General features: G+C 40.8%; 1 protein-coding gene across 5 annotated transcripts in view; it reads left to right on the top strand.

Annotated features, from left to right (window-relative positions):
• The window catches only part of Galt (Galactose-1-phosphate uridylyltransferase), a 103942-nt gene extending 94984 nt beyond the window's left edge, over positions 1-8958 (top strand). For all 5 annotated transcript variants that reach the window (XM_071662203.1, XM_071662200.1, XM_071662199.1 and 2 more), the window contains one exon: positions 8587-8958. In XM_071662203.1, the coding sequence (XP_071518304.1) occupies positions 8587-8801 (215 nt within the window). In that variant the 3' untranslated portion in view covers positions 8802-8958. The remainder of the gene's footprint in view (positions 1-8586) is intronic.
• The last annotated feature ends 5782 nt before the right edge of the window (positions 8959-14740 follow it).

Genomic DNA, 14740 nt, shown 5'->3' with positions numbered 1-14740 from the left:
TGAGGGAAGTGGATGCAAGGGTTTTGGAGAAATGAGCAGGTATGCAGGTTGTGTTTGACACAGAACTGCTTACAGATTCAAGTGAGAAACTGCAGATGTGTCTGAGGCTGGGAGAGTATGTGAAAGGAGGAAGTTGAGAGTAAATGTGAATAAAAGTAAGGTTACTTGGTTTATCAGTGAAGAGAGACAGATTAATTGGAATGTGTTTAAATGGCAAGACTTGAAGGAAGTTGATAGTTATAGATACCTGGGAGTGGAAGTGGCAGCAAATGGAACCATAGAAACTGAAATGGGGCGTAGGGTGAGTAAGGGGACAAAGGCCTAGGGTGCATTAAGGAATGTGTGAAAAGAAAGGTCACTCTCTATAAGGGCAAAAATAGGTATGTTTGATGGTATAGTAGTCCCACTGATGGTGTACGGACACAAAGGGTAGGCCTCAGATAAAAATGTAAAAAAGATAGGATATGTGTTTTGGAGATGAAAATTTTGAGGATGGTATTTGGTGTAAGGAATAAGAAATGACAAGGTAAGAGAGAGGTGTGGTGGTAGAAGTATATATGAGAGAGCTGAAGAGGGTGTGGTGAAATGGTTTGGACATATAGAGAGAATGACTGATGTAGAATATACATTTTTGCCCTGTGTCACACACTTCCACAACTCCTGCTTCAGTAATATTGCTACTCCTTCCTCAGCTCTTGTCATGTCACCAACCCGTGACTTTTCTCTCAAGACATTTCCAAACTGGCCTTCCCTTTTACCCTTAAGTTTCGTTTCATTCAGAGCCAGAACATTCATTTTTCTTTCCTTGAACATATCACCTGTTTCTTCTCTCTTCTCATCTTGACATCCACACTCATTTATGCCGCCCAAGTCAGAGCCTTTGAGGAGGATGAGTACACCCTGCTTGACTATTTCTTCTGTTCCATCTTTTAGAATTTGAAATACACCTGATCCCCTACTTACAAAATGTGACCTATGTGACTATGACCATCCGTACATACGATCAGAAAAAACATAAATTAAGAAATGAAAATGATGAAATATGAACTTAATTAAAGGTAAAAAGAAACTACAGAACCATATGATAAAGCTGGTTAATAAAAAACGAAGTAAACATGATAGAAATTGAGTAGGATAAAAGAATGCTTTATGCGTCTGACTTGTCCATTTCGAAATCTGACCGGTCAGCCAGAATGGAACTCAGATGTATGTCAGGGAAGGGGTGCACTCGAAGGGGAGGGTTTCCACCCTTCCCTGCTCCCACCATTTTTATTCACCTACAACATGCAGGGAATGTGGAGATAGAATTCTTTCTCTCGTATTATTGTTCACCGTATTCCTCATTGCTCCTTTTCTGTTTGGTGAGTCATATCTCTTATCCGTAATTTAACAAACTGTACCGTTCTTCCCTTGTGTTTTTCATTTGTGATGTTCCCTGCATCCAATCTGGCTTTCCATTGCTGTCTTGCATATTGCATTAGTTAACTCTCCATCATTCATCACTATTTTTCTTAGACTATTTATTTCCACATTTCTATTGTTCTTTCTCAGCTCTGTATCCCAGATGAATGCGAGAACCAGCATTCATTACCATGTGTACCATTTCTGAATGCAGCCTGAGCCTTAGGGAAGGATGAACACTCCCTACTGGGCTCCTTTTTCTGTTCCATCTTTCAGAAATTGAAATACAAGAAGAGGAGTTCTTCCAGCCCTCTGCTTCCACCTCCTTTAGTTGCATTCTTCAAAACACGAAATATGGAGGTAAAATTCTTTCTCCCCTACCCCATTATTGTTCACCATTTTTCTCATTGATCTTTCTCTTTTCGTCAAGTCATCTCTTTTATTCTCTGTTCCCTTGTTCACATTCCTCCTTAATTTAACAAACTGTATTGTCTTCCCTTGTATCTTTCCTTTGTGCCATTCCCTACTTCCAATCTGGTTTTCTGTAGCTCTTGTTCGTATTTGTATTTGTTAACCTCCATGATTTGTCACTATATATCTGTGACTATTCATATCCACATTTTTATAGCTCTTTCCCAGCTCTTTTACCCCAAGCGAATGGAAGAAATGGCATTCATTGCCTCATTTACCTCTGCTAAATGCATTGAAATACCTGCATACATTGGGATCCAGGAATCCACAGTCATTTATCTTACACCCTTTTCACTGGAGCCTTCATATTCCTGTATTCCTTTACACAGTTTTGGATGCATTCCTTCACCTATTATCAAATTTGCTCTCTCCTCACAGGTAACACTTGCATATGGTATTTAACTCTTCATTAATTATATCCATCACTTCTGTGACCTGGCCTTTCCTTTTTCCTTTTCCTTGACCTATTGCCTCAGTTTAACCATATTTTCTGTTGATACTGTCACTTTATTAGAGGTACTAGGTTGACATTCTGATAATGTATGTCTTGAATTTTACTTTCATTATTAGTATGTCTAATGTTTTTTCCTGTTTCTCCTCCTCTATCTCATTTATGGTTTTTTTTTTTTATCTCCTCTGTAAGTTATTTTCCATGACATAAAAAATCTAGGACTGACCTAACATCATATCTGGTGACTTTCAGGATGGAATAAAAGATGCTTTGAGTGCTTGGGGCCTGAACATAAAAGAGAGTATGAGATGTGCAAGGGATGAGTTGATTGGAGTAATGTGGGATATAGGGGCTATGTGTTGTCAGTAGGCTGAATTAGGGCACATGAAGCGTTTAGAGAAGTTATGAAAAGGTCTGTTGGGCCTGGTTGTTGGAATGAGATTTTGTTTCATTAGATTAGAAATGACAGTTAGACAGTGGATGTGAGTGAGTGAGACCATTTCTTCATTTGTTCGTGTTGCTACCTTGCTAATTTGAGAATTGACAGTTATAAAGGCAAAATATTTTTTCATTCATTCATGTAAATAAAGCGCTGGTGGCTGATTCATGTGAGAAACTGCAGAAGCTGGTGACTGAGTTTGGTAAAGTGTGTGGAAGAAGAAAGTTAAGAGTAAATGTGAATAAGAGCAAGGTTATTAGGTACAGTAGGGTTGAGGGTCAAGTCAATTGGGAGGTGAGTTTGAATGGAGAAAAACTGGAGGAAGTGAAGTGTTTTAGATATCTGGGAGTGGATCTGGCAGCGGATGGAACCATGGAAGCGGAAGTGGATCATAGGGTGGGGGAGGGGGCGAAAATTCTGGGGGCCTTGAAGAGTGTGTGGAAGTCGAGAACATTATCTCGGAAAGCAAAAATGGGTATGTTTGAAGGAATAGTGGTTCCAACAATGTTGTATGGTTGCGAGGCGTGGGCTATGGATAGAGTTGTGCGCAGGAGGATGGATGTGCTGGAAATGAGATGTTTGAGGACAATGTGTGGTGTGAGGTGGTTTGATCGAGTGAGTAACGTAAGGGTAAGAGAGATGTGTGGAAATAAAAAGAGCGTGGTTGAGAGAGCAGAAGAGGGTGTTTTGAAGTGGTTTGGGCACATGGAGAGAATGAGTGAGGAAAGATTGACCAAGAGGATATATGTGTCGGAGGTGGAGGGAACGAGGAGAAGAGGGAGACCAAATTGGAGGTGGAAAGATGGAGTGAAAAAGATTTTGTGTGATCGGGGCCTGAACATGCAGGAGGGTGAAAGGAGGGCAAGGAATAGAGTGAATTGGAGCGATGTGGTATACCGGGGTTGACGTGCTGTCAGTGGATTGAATCAAGGCATGTGAAGCGTCTGGGGTAAACCATGGAAAGCTGTGTAGGTATGTATATTTGCGTGTGTGGACGTATGTATATACATGTGTATGGGGGGGGGGTTGGGCCATTTCTTTCGTCTGTTTCCTTGCGCTACCTCGCAAACGCGGGAGACGGCGACAAAGTATATAAAAAAAAAAAAAAAAAAAAAAAAAAAAAAAAAAAAAAAATAAAGTTCTGCTGGTGTAAATGATATATAAACACATGAATGACACTATGATATATGCAAAGTAAGTATAATGTTTAAAAAGAATAATTAAATGATACATATGGGCAATGTGAAATCACACCAGGAAAACCTATAATGTATGTAATGTAATTAGGTATATGGAGAATGAAGTTAACTCCACATTCCACACAGCACCCTTCCATGCCAACACAGGAGAATATACTAATATTTTGGGTATTTTCATCGGTAACATTTTATTTATTATTTTACTTTGTCGCTGTCTCCCGCGTTAGCGAGTTAGAGCAAGGAAACAGACGAAAGAATGGCCCAACCCACCCACATACACATGTATAGACATACATGTCCACACACGCAAATATACATACCTATACATTTCAGTGTATACATATATATACACACAGACATATACATATATACACATGTACATAAATCATACTCTCTGCCTTTATTCATTCCCATCGCCACCCCGCCACACATGAAATAACAACCCCTTCCCCCCACATGTGTGCAAGGTAATGCTAGGAAATGACAACAAATGCCACATTCGTTCACACTCAATCTCTAGCTGCCATGTATAATGCACCGAAACCACAGCTCCCTTGCCACATCCAGGCCCCACAGAACTTTCCATGGTTTACCCCAGACGCTTCACATGCCCTGGTTCAATCCATTGACAGCACGTCGACCCCGGTATACCACATTGTTCCAGTTCACTCTATTCCTTGCATGCCTTTCACCCTCCTGCATGTTTCCGCTTCCGTGGTTCCATCCGCTGCCAAATCCACTCCCAGATATCTAAAACATTTCACTTCCTCCAGTTTTTCTCCATTCAAACTTACCTCCCAATTGACTTGTCCCTCAACCCTACTGTGCCTAATACCTTGCTCTTATTCACATTTACTCTCAGCTTTCTGCTTTCACACACTTTACCAAACTCAGTCACCAGCTTCTGCAGTTTCTCACACGAATCAGCCACCAGCGCTGCATCATCAGCGAACAACAACTGACTCACTTCCCAAGCTCTCTCATCCACAACAGACTGCATACTTGCCCCTCTTTCCAAAACTTTTGTATTCACCTCCCTAACAACCCCATCCATAAACAAAGTAAATGACCATGGAGACATCACACACCCCTGCCGCAAACCAATGTTCACTTAGAACCAATCACTTTCCTCTCTTCCTACATGTACACGTGCCTTACATCCTCGATAAAAACTTTTCATTGCTTCTAACAACTTGCCTCCCACACCATATATTCTTAATACCTTCCACAGAGCATCTCTATCAACTCTATCATATGCCTTCTCCAGATCCATAAATGCTACATACAAATCCATTTGCTTTTCTAAGTATTTCTCACATACATTCTTCAAAGCAAACACCTGATCTGCACATCCTCTACCACTTCTGAAACCACACTGCTCTTCCCCAATCTGATGCTCTTGATGCTCTATACATGCCTTCACCCTCTCAATCAATACCCTCCCATATAATTTCCCAGGAATACTCAGCAAACTTATACCTCTGTAATTTGAGCATTCACTTTTATCCCCTTTACCTTTGTATAATGGCACTATGCAAGCATTCCGCCAGTCCTCGGCACCTCACTATGAGTCATACATACATTAAATAACCTCACCAACCAGTCAACAATACATTCACCCCTTTTTTTAATAAATTCCACTGCAATACCATCCAAACCCGCTGCCTTGCCGGCTTTCATCTTCTGCAAAGCTTTTACTACCTCTTCTCTGTTTACCAAATCATTTTCCCTAACCCTCTCACTTTGCACACCACCTCGACCAAAACACCCTATATCTGCCACTTTATCATCAAACACATTCAACAAACCTTCAAAATACTCACTCCATCTCCTTCTCACATCACCACTTGTTATCACCTCCTCATTAGCACCCTTCACTGAAGTTCCCATTTGTTCCCTTGTCTTACACACTTTATTTACCTCCTTCCAAAACATCTTTTTATTCTCCCTAAAATTTAATGATACTCTCTCACCCCAACTCTTATTTGCCCTCTTTTTCACCTCTTGCACCTTTCTCTTGACCTCTGCCTCTTTCTTTTATACATCTCCCAGTCATTTGCATTATTTCCCTGCCAAAATCAGTAACATATAGACAGGTTAAGTAAGGAAAAAACAGTGCACATGTTTCTGTTTTTATTACATTGGAAAGGTAATTTCTGAGGAATTGAATAGCCTGAGAGTTAAAGACATCTTTAGGAGCCTTACCCCCAAGTACTTCTTTTTCTCTTAGTCTGGTGGACAGATATAAGAAATACCCATTGGTCTTAGACAGCTTATCTTCTCATTTATTCTGGAAAGATGTCTAGTCATAGATGAGAATTCCATTCCTGAGAGGTCACATAAGTGGGGTTTTGGAACATGGAGGAAAAGTCCATGCATATCACCAAGAAAGAGCTCCTAGTTACATTGTTCTTCATCTGATCTGCCAAAGTACATGAGTCCAGGATGTGGAATAATGTTTCTGGTGAACTTTAATGGAGCCCTGGGTATTGCGAGCAAATCCTTATATAAACCACTTTCCTTTTTAGCGATAATTATCTCCTAAACAAGTGTAGGAAGGCCTGTTTCTCCAGGCCTGATATCTTAGAGGAGTTTGGAAGGAGTTTGGAATGTATGAACAGACACCCTATTGAGTGTGATATCAGTGACAAAAGAATGGTCCATAGGAAAAGCTGTACATTCAATGGATCTTTTCATCAGGGTAGTACCATAGATGGTTCTCTTTGACGGCAAAGTAAATGCCTGTATTGTTGACCAATGTATTTCCAGTGTACGAGATGGGGTACTAGGAAAAGATCATGGATGGTAATTATCAGAACCAAATTTATCTTTTTCCCTGGTAAACCTCTTGGGGAAAGCTCTTCCCAAACTATTTTTTTTTCTTTTTTTTTTATCTATTGACATGTAGACTAAAGTTTTAGTGATAACCTCGGAGACAGACTCTCCTTAAGTTATGCTGTTCTTATATGATACCTCATGTTTTCTACACCACCTCAATCTTGGTTTAGGAGCCCAGTGTTCAAGTCCTGGGTTTTAGAATTTACATTTATGCTTTTTCTCAAACACAATTAAAATCCAGGATATGGAAACAGTTTAACAAGTGGTCCCTTTCATATTATATGTCTCTGTCAACAAGGTAACAACAGTTAATCTGGCAACACTTCCAGGTTTGCCTCAGTGATTCAGATTCTTTACAGGTTTTGGAAGCTCTTTGTTTAGAGTTCTTCTTGTGCCTTTTGCTTGATAGGGCAAGGCTAGTAATTCTACTGTCTCTCACAAGAGTGCTTTGCTTGTGATGAGCTTGTATAATCTTTCTTTGTGGAGAGGACTGGTTGCCTCTCTGCTGCATTTTATGGAAGAGTTGTTAAAAGTCCTGTCTCTGTTACTTCATAGGTGTTTTCAAATACTTTAAATCCTAAGCGTCTCATAAAAACTCATGCCTTGATACCTATGGTGTAAGGGAAGAGTTAGTCGACACTTGCAATGCCCATATCTAAACCAATGCATATTTGATGACCGCTTACTTTTTGGTAAAGAGAAGGAAGTTTACAATACCCTTGTAGTGATTCACTTGTAGAAAACTACAGCTAAAAAGCATCATTCCTCATGCCCACTTAAATTTTTATTAAAGTATTTGTGAAGATCACCAAACCCTATTGAATGGAAAGTCTATTGGTTTATTCAGGATCTTAATACCCCCCTCAACAAGAAACATCTTTTCCAGGATCAAGAAACTTTTCTCAGTCCAAAATGCTGTATGTGTTACAGTCACATTGTCAGAAAGGTAGCTTCCATCTTGGCCCTCTTTAGAAGCCTTTCCTTGGAGTAGATCTATAATGAGATGTTTTGTTTTCCATGAACACTTACTTTAGACAACACATTAGTCTATATGCAGAGCATTTACCTTCTGTTGCAGTGGCAATGCATTCTTTGGGGCTGATGGGCCCTAATTTGCCACATTTCTCTTATGTAGCTGTTTTTTGCATAACTCGATATTCTTTTTGAGAAATTTTTCTCCTTGTTGGTATGTTCTCAGAGGTTCATGGGTTGATGTAACCCTGGAGAGAAACATAAATATGACCTTTGCCATTCCCTTCTTTTGAAAAATCTCATATCCACTGATGGCCATCACTGGGATGACTAATTTTTTTTCAAGAAATATAAGGTGATGGGTTGTTATAAATCTTTCTTCCTGTTGGATGATGATGACACTGTTGAGTTGACTAGCACCATTGGGTTGCTAGTGTCAAATACTATAGGTGATTAGCAAGGGATGAGAGGCTTTTACCTCTGCAGAAGATGGGGTTAGAAGTTTCTAACCTTGATGTCATGAGAGAGAAACTGTTTTTCATTTATCAAAAATTATGTGAGTTGTAGTGGAACAACAAGTGCATAAGCTCCCTCCACACAAATCTAAAGATAAACTCATGAAAATTGGCATTTTGATAACATGAACAACAATGCAGCTCAATGGGCAGTTGGTTTCATTCTTGACATAATTTTGCTGAAAGTGTATTGAGTTGCTCAAGAATCAGTTTTCAAGTGTTGGAAGCAGCTTCCAGCAGGGCTCAGTGTAAAAAATTTTGACAGAGTAGGAAAAACGTATAATTTTTTCTTTGTGTCAGGAGCTCCAACTGGACCCCGCTTAGAAAGTGATGAGAGGCACTGGGTGTTTCATGGGTGTTACTACCCACCTTTACTACGCTCAGCTACTGTTAAGAAGTTTATGGTGGGCTACGAGATGCTGGCTCAGGCCCAGCGTGACTTGACTGCGGAACAAGCTGCACAGAGGCTCAAAAGCCTGCCAGAAGTTCACTATAAGCTTACAGGTAGTAAATAGACACATTGGATCTACAGGAATGTAAGGGTAAAATATTAAAAATCTAAACTCCCAAAATCTGTGGTCCAGTGGATTCAAGATTACTGCCACCATCTTAGAGTTTGAGTTTTCCATTAATAGTTCTTGTAAATGCTTATTAAATGTTTTACGTCCTGTATGTTTAGATTTATTACAAACATAACATTCCGAATGGTTTGCAGAATACACTGTTAAGATTACAGTATGTTCCAACCGCAGACTATGTACCATACAGTACCTTTAGTTCTATGATTTGAAATAATTTTAGATATTTTAGATATTCTCTTTTTTTATTTTATTACACTTAATTGCCGTCTCTTGCATTAGCGAGGTAGCGCAAGGAAACAGACAAGGAATGGCCCAACTCACCCTCATACACATGTATATACATAAACGCCCACACACGCACATATACATACGTATACATTTCTACTTAAACATACATACACATACACAGACATATACATATATACACATGTACATATCCATTCTTGCTGCCTTCATCCATTCCTGTTGCCACCCCGCCACACACGAAATATACATACATATACATTTCAACATATACATACATATACATACACAGACATATAACATATATACACATGTGCATATCCATACTTGCTGCCTTCATCCATTCCCGTCGCCACCCTGCCACACAGCGCCAGAAACAGACAAAATAGGTCACATTCATTCACACTCAGGCTCTAGCTGTCATGCGTAATGCACCAAAACCACAGCTCCCTTTCCACATCCAGGCTTCACAGACCTTTCTATGGTTTATCCCAGACGCTTCACATGCCCTAGTTCAATCCATTGACAGCACGTCAACCCCGGTATTCCATATCGTTCCAATTCACTCTGTTCCTTGCATGCCTCTCATCCTCCTGTATGTTCAGGCCCCGATCGCTCAAAATCTTTTTCACTCCATCCTTCCACCTCCAATTTAGTTTCCTCCTTCTCCTTCTTCCCTCCACATGTGACACAAATCGACATTCACTGGGAACCAATCACTTTCCTCTCGTATTCATACACATGCCTTACATCCTCGGTAAAAACTTTTCACTGCTTCTAGCAACTTACCTCCCACACCATATACTCTTAAAACCTTCCACAAAGCATCTCTATCCACCCTATCATATACCTTCACCAGATCCGTAAATGCTACATACAAAGCCATCTCTTTTTCTATGTATTTTTCACATACATTCTTCAAAGCAAACACCTGATCCACACATCCTCTACCACTTCTGAAACCACACTGCTCCTCCCCAGTCTCTTGCTCTGTACATGCCTTTATCCTCTCATTCGATACCCTCCTATACAATATACAATTTCCCAGGGATACTCAAGGAAACAGACGAAAGAATGGCCCAACCCACCCACATACACATGTAAATACATACACGTCCACATGCACATATACATACCTATACATTTCAATGTATACATATATATACATACACAGACATTATACTTATATACGCATGCACATAATTCATACTTGCTGCCTTTATTCATTCACGTTGCCACCCTGTAACACATGAAATGACAACCCCCTCCCCCCGCATGTGCGTGAGGTAGCGCTAGGAAAAGACAACAAAGGCTTCAGCTGTCATGTATAATGCACTGAAACCACAGCTCCCTTTCCACATCCAGGCCCCACAAAACTTTCCATGGTTTACCTTAGATGCTTCACATTTCCTGGTTCAATCCATTGACAGCATGTTGACCCTTGTATACCACATCGTTCTAATTCACTCTGTTCCTTGCACGCCTTTCACCCTCCTGCATGTTCAGGCCAAGATTGCTCAAAATCTTTTCACTCCATCTTTCCACCTCCAGTTTGGTTTCCAACTTCTCCTTGCTCCCTCCACCTCTAACACATTTATCCTCTTTGTCAATCTTTCCTCACTCATTCTCTCCATGTGACTAAACCATTTCAACACACCCTCTTCTGCTCTCTCAACCAGAGTCTTTTTATTACCACACATCCCTCTTACCCTCTCATTACTTACTCGATCAAACCACCTCACATCTCATTTCCAACACATCCACTCTCCTCCACACAACTCTATCTATAGCCCACAGCCTTGCAACCATATAACATTGTTGGAACCACTATTCCTTTAAACATACCCATTTTTGCTTTCCGAGATAATGTTCTCGACTTCCACACATTTTTAAATGCTCCCAGAACTTTCGCCCCCTCCCCCACCTTGTGACTCACTTCTGCTTCCATGGTTATATCCACTGTAAAATCCACTCCAAGATATCTAAAACACTTCACTTCCTCCAGTTTTTCTCCATTCATACTTACCTCCCAATTGACTTGTCCCTCAACCCTACTGTACCTAATAACCTTGCTCTTATTCACATTTACTCTCAGCTATCTTCTTCACACACTTTCCCAAACTCAGTCACCAGCTTTTGCAGTTTCTCTCCCGAATCAGAAACCAGCGCCATATCATCAGCAAACAACAACTGACTCACTTCCCAAGCTCTCTCATCCGCAACAGAATGCATACTTGCCCCTCTTTCCAAAACTCTTGCCTTTCATTTCCCTAACAACCCCATCCATAAACAAATTAAACAACCATGGAGACATCACTCACCCCTGCCGCAAACCGACATTCACTGAGAATTAATCACTTTCCTACACGTACACATGCCTTACATCCTCGATAAAAACTTTTCACTGCTTCTAACAACTTGCCTCCCACACCATATATTCTTAATACCTTCCGCAGACATCTCTATCAACTCTATCATATGCCTTCTCCAGATCCATGAATGCTACATACAAATCCATTTGCTTTTCTAAGTATTTTTCACATACATTCTTCAAAGCAAACACCTGATCCACACATCCTCTACCACTTCTGAAACCGCACTGCTCTTCCCCAATCTGATGCTCTGTACATGCCTTCACCCTCTCAGTCAATACCCTACCATATAATTTCCCAGATATACTCAACAGACATATACCTCTGTAATTTGGGCACTCACTTTTATCCCCTTTGCCTTTGTACAGTGGTACTATGCAAGCATTCCGCCAATCCTCAGGCACCTTACCATGAGTCATACATACATTAAATGTCCTTACCAACCAGTCAAAAACTCAGTCACCCCCTTTTTTAATAGATTCCATTGCAATACCATCCAAACCCGCTGCCTTGCCAGCTTTCATCTTCTGCAAAGCTTTTACTACCTCTTCTCTGTTTATCAAATAATTTTCCCTAACCCTCTCACTTCGCACACCACCTCGTCCAAAACACCCTATATCTGATACTCTATCACCAAACACTTTTAACAAACCTTCAAAATACTCACTCCATCTCCTCACATAACCACTGCTTGTTATCACCTTCCCATTAGCCCCCTTCACCGATGTTCCCATTTGTTTCCTTGTCTTACGCACTTTATTTACCTCCTTCCAAAACATCTCTCCCTAAAAGTTAATGACACTCTCTCACTCCAACTCTTATTTGCCCTCTTTTTCACCTCTTGCACCTTTCTCTTGACCTCCTGCCTCTTTCTTTTATATATCTCCCAGTCATTTGCATTTTTTCCTGGCAAAAATCATCCAAATGCCTCTGTCTTCTCTTTCACTAATACTCTTACTTCTTCATCCTACCACTCACTACCCTTTTTAATCTGCCAACCTCACACGCTTCTCTTGCCGCAAGCATCTTTTGCGCAAGCCATCATTGTTTCCCTAAACACATCCCATTCTTCACCCATTCCCCATACAACTTTTGCTCTCACCTTTTTCCATTCTGCACTCAGTCTCTCCTGGTACTTCCTCACACAAGTCTCCTTCCCAAGCTCACCTACTCTCACCACTCTCTTCACCCCACATTCTCTCTTCTTTTCTGAAAACCTCTACAAATATTCACCTTCGCCTCCACAAGATAATGATCAAACATCCTTCCAGTTGCACCTCTCATCACATTGACATCCAAAAGTCTCTCTCGCATCCCTGTCAATTAACACGTAATCCAATAATGCTCTTTGGCCATCTCTCCTACTTACATACGTATACTTATGTATATCTCTCTTTTTAAACCAGGTATTCCTATTCACCAGTCCTTTTTCAGCACACAAATGTACAAGCTCTTCACTATTTCCATTTACAACACTGAACACCACATGTACACCAATTATTCCCTCAACTGCCACATTACTCACCTTTGCATTCAAATCACCCATCACTATAACCTGGTCTCGTGCATCAAACTTACTAACACACTCACTCAGCTGCTCCCAAAACACTTGCCTCTCATGTTTCTTTCTTCTCATGCCCAGGTGCATATGCACCAATAATCACCCATCTCTCTCCATCCACTTTCAGTTTTTCCCATATCAATCTAGAGTTTACTTTTTTACACTCTATCACATACTCCCACCGCTCCTGTTTCAGGAGTAGTGCTACTCCTCCCTTGCTCTTGTCCTCTCACCAACCCCTGACTTTACTCCCAGAACATTCCCAAACCACTCCTCCCCTTTCGTCTCACTCAGACATATGTATACTTATTTATATCTCTTTTTAAACCAGGTCTTCCCTATCACCAGTCTTTTTTCAGCACACAAATCCACAAGCTCTTCACCATTTCCATTTACAACACTGAACACCCCATATACACCAATTATACCCTCAACTGCCACATTACTCATCTTTGCATTCAAATCACCCATCACTATAACGCAATCTGATGCATCAGAGCTGCTAACTCATTCACTCAGCCGATTCCAAAACACTTTCCTCTCACAGTCTTTTTTCTCGTGACCAGGTGCATAGGCACCAATAATCACCCATCTCTCGCCATCCACTTTCAGTTTTACCCTTATCAATCTAGAATTTACTTTCTTACACTATATCACATTATCACATACTTTTACAACTCCTGTTTCAGGAGTAGTGCTACTCCTTCCTTTGCTCTTGTTCTCTCCAACTCCTGACTTTACTTCCAAGACATTCCCAAACCACTCTTCCCCTTTACCCTTGAGCTTCGTTTCACTCAGAGCCAAAACATCCAGGTTCCTTTCCTCAAACATACTACCAATCTCTTCTTTCCTGTCATCATGGTTACATCCACACAAATTCAGACACCCCAATCTGAGCCTTCAAGGAGGATGAGCACTCTCTGCTTGACTCCTTCTTCTGTTTCCCCTTTTAGAAATTTGATACAAAAAAAAAAAGGGGGGGGGGTCCAGCCACCTGCTCCCACCCCCTTTAGTTGCCACCTTCGACCTGCGGGAAAACATGGAAAGTATTCTTTCTCCCCATCCCCAGGAATAATATTTTTTTCTATATTCAGTATTTCCCATGTTAGCAAGATAGCATCAAGAACAGATGACTGAACCTTAGAAAAAAAATCTTTTGGTCCCACCTCTTTTAGTCGCTTTCTATGGCACATAGAGAACATGTGTGCTGTATTCTTTCTTCCCTATCATCAGGGAAAATATTTGTATACATACATACAGCGCTGGTGGCTGATTCATGTGAGAAACTGCAGAAGCTGGTGACTGAGTTTGGTAAAGTGTGTGAAAGAAGAAAGTTAAGAGTAAATGTGAATAAGAGCTAGGTTATTAGGTACAGTAGGGTTGAGGGTCAAGTCAATTGGGAGGTAAGTTTGAATGGAGAAAAACTGGAGGAAATAAAGTGTTTTAGATATCTGGGAGTGGATCTGGCAGCGGATGGAACTATGGAAGTGGAAGTGGATCATAGGGTGGGGGAGGGGGCGAAAATCCTGGGAGCCTTGAAGAATGTGTGGAAGTCTAGAACATTATCTCGGAAAGCAAAAATGGGTATGTTTGAAGGAATAGTGGTTCCAACAATTTTGTATGGTTGCGAGGCGTGGGCTATGGATAGACTTGTGCGCAGGAGGGTGGATGTGCTGGAAATGAGATGTTTGAGGACA

This window comes from Panulirus ornatus, chromosome 5, assembly GCF_036320965.1.
Source record: "Panulirus ornatus isolate Po-2019 chromosome 5, ASM3632096v1, whole genome shotgun sequence".
NCBI lineage: Eukaryota > Metazoa > Arthropoda > Malacostraca > Decapoda > Palinuridae > Panulirus > Panulirus ornatus.
This window is presented reverse-complemented; position numbering and strand designations above follow the sequence as displayed.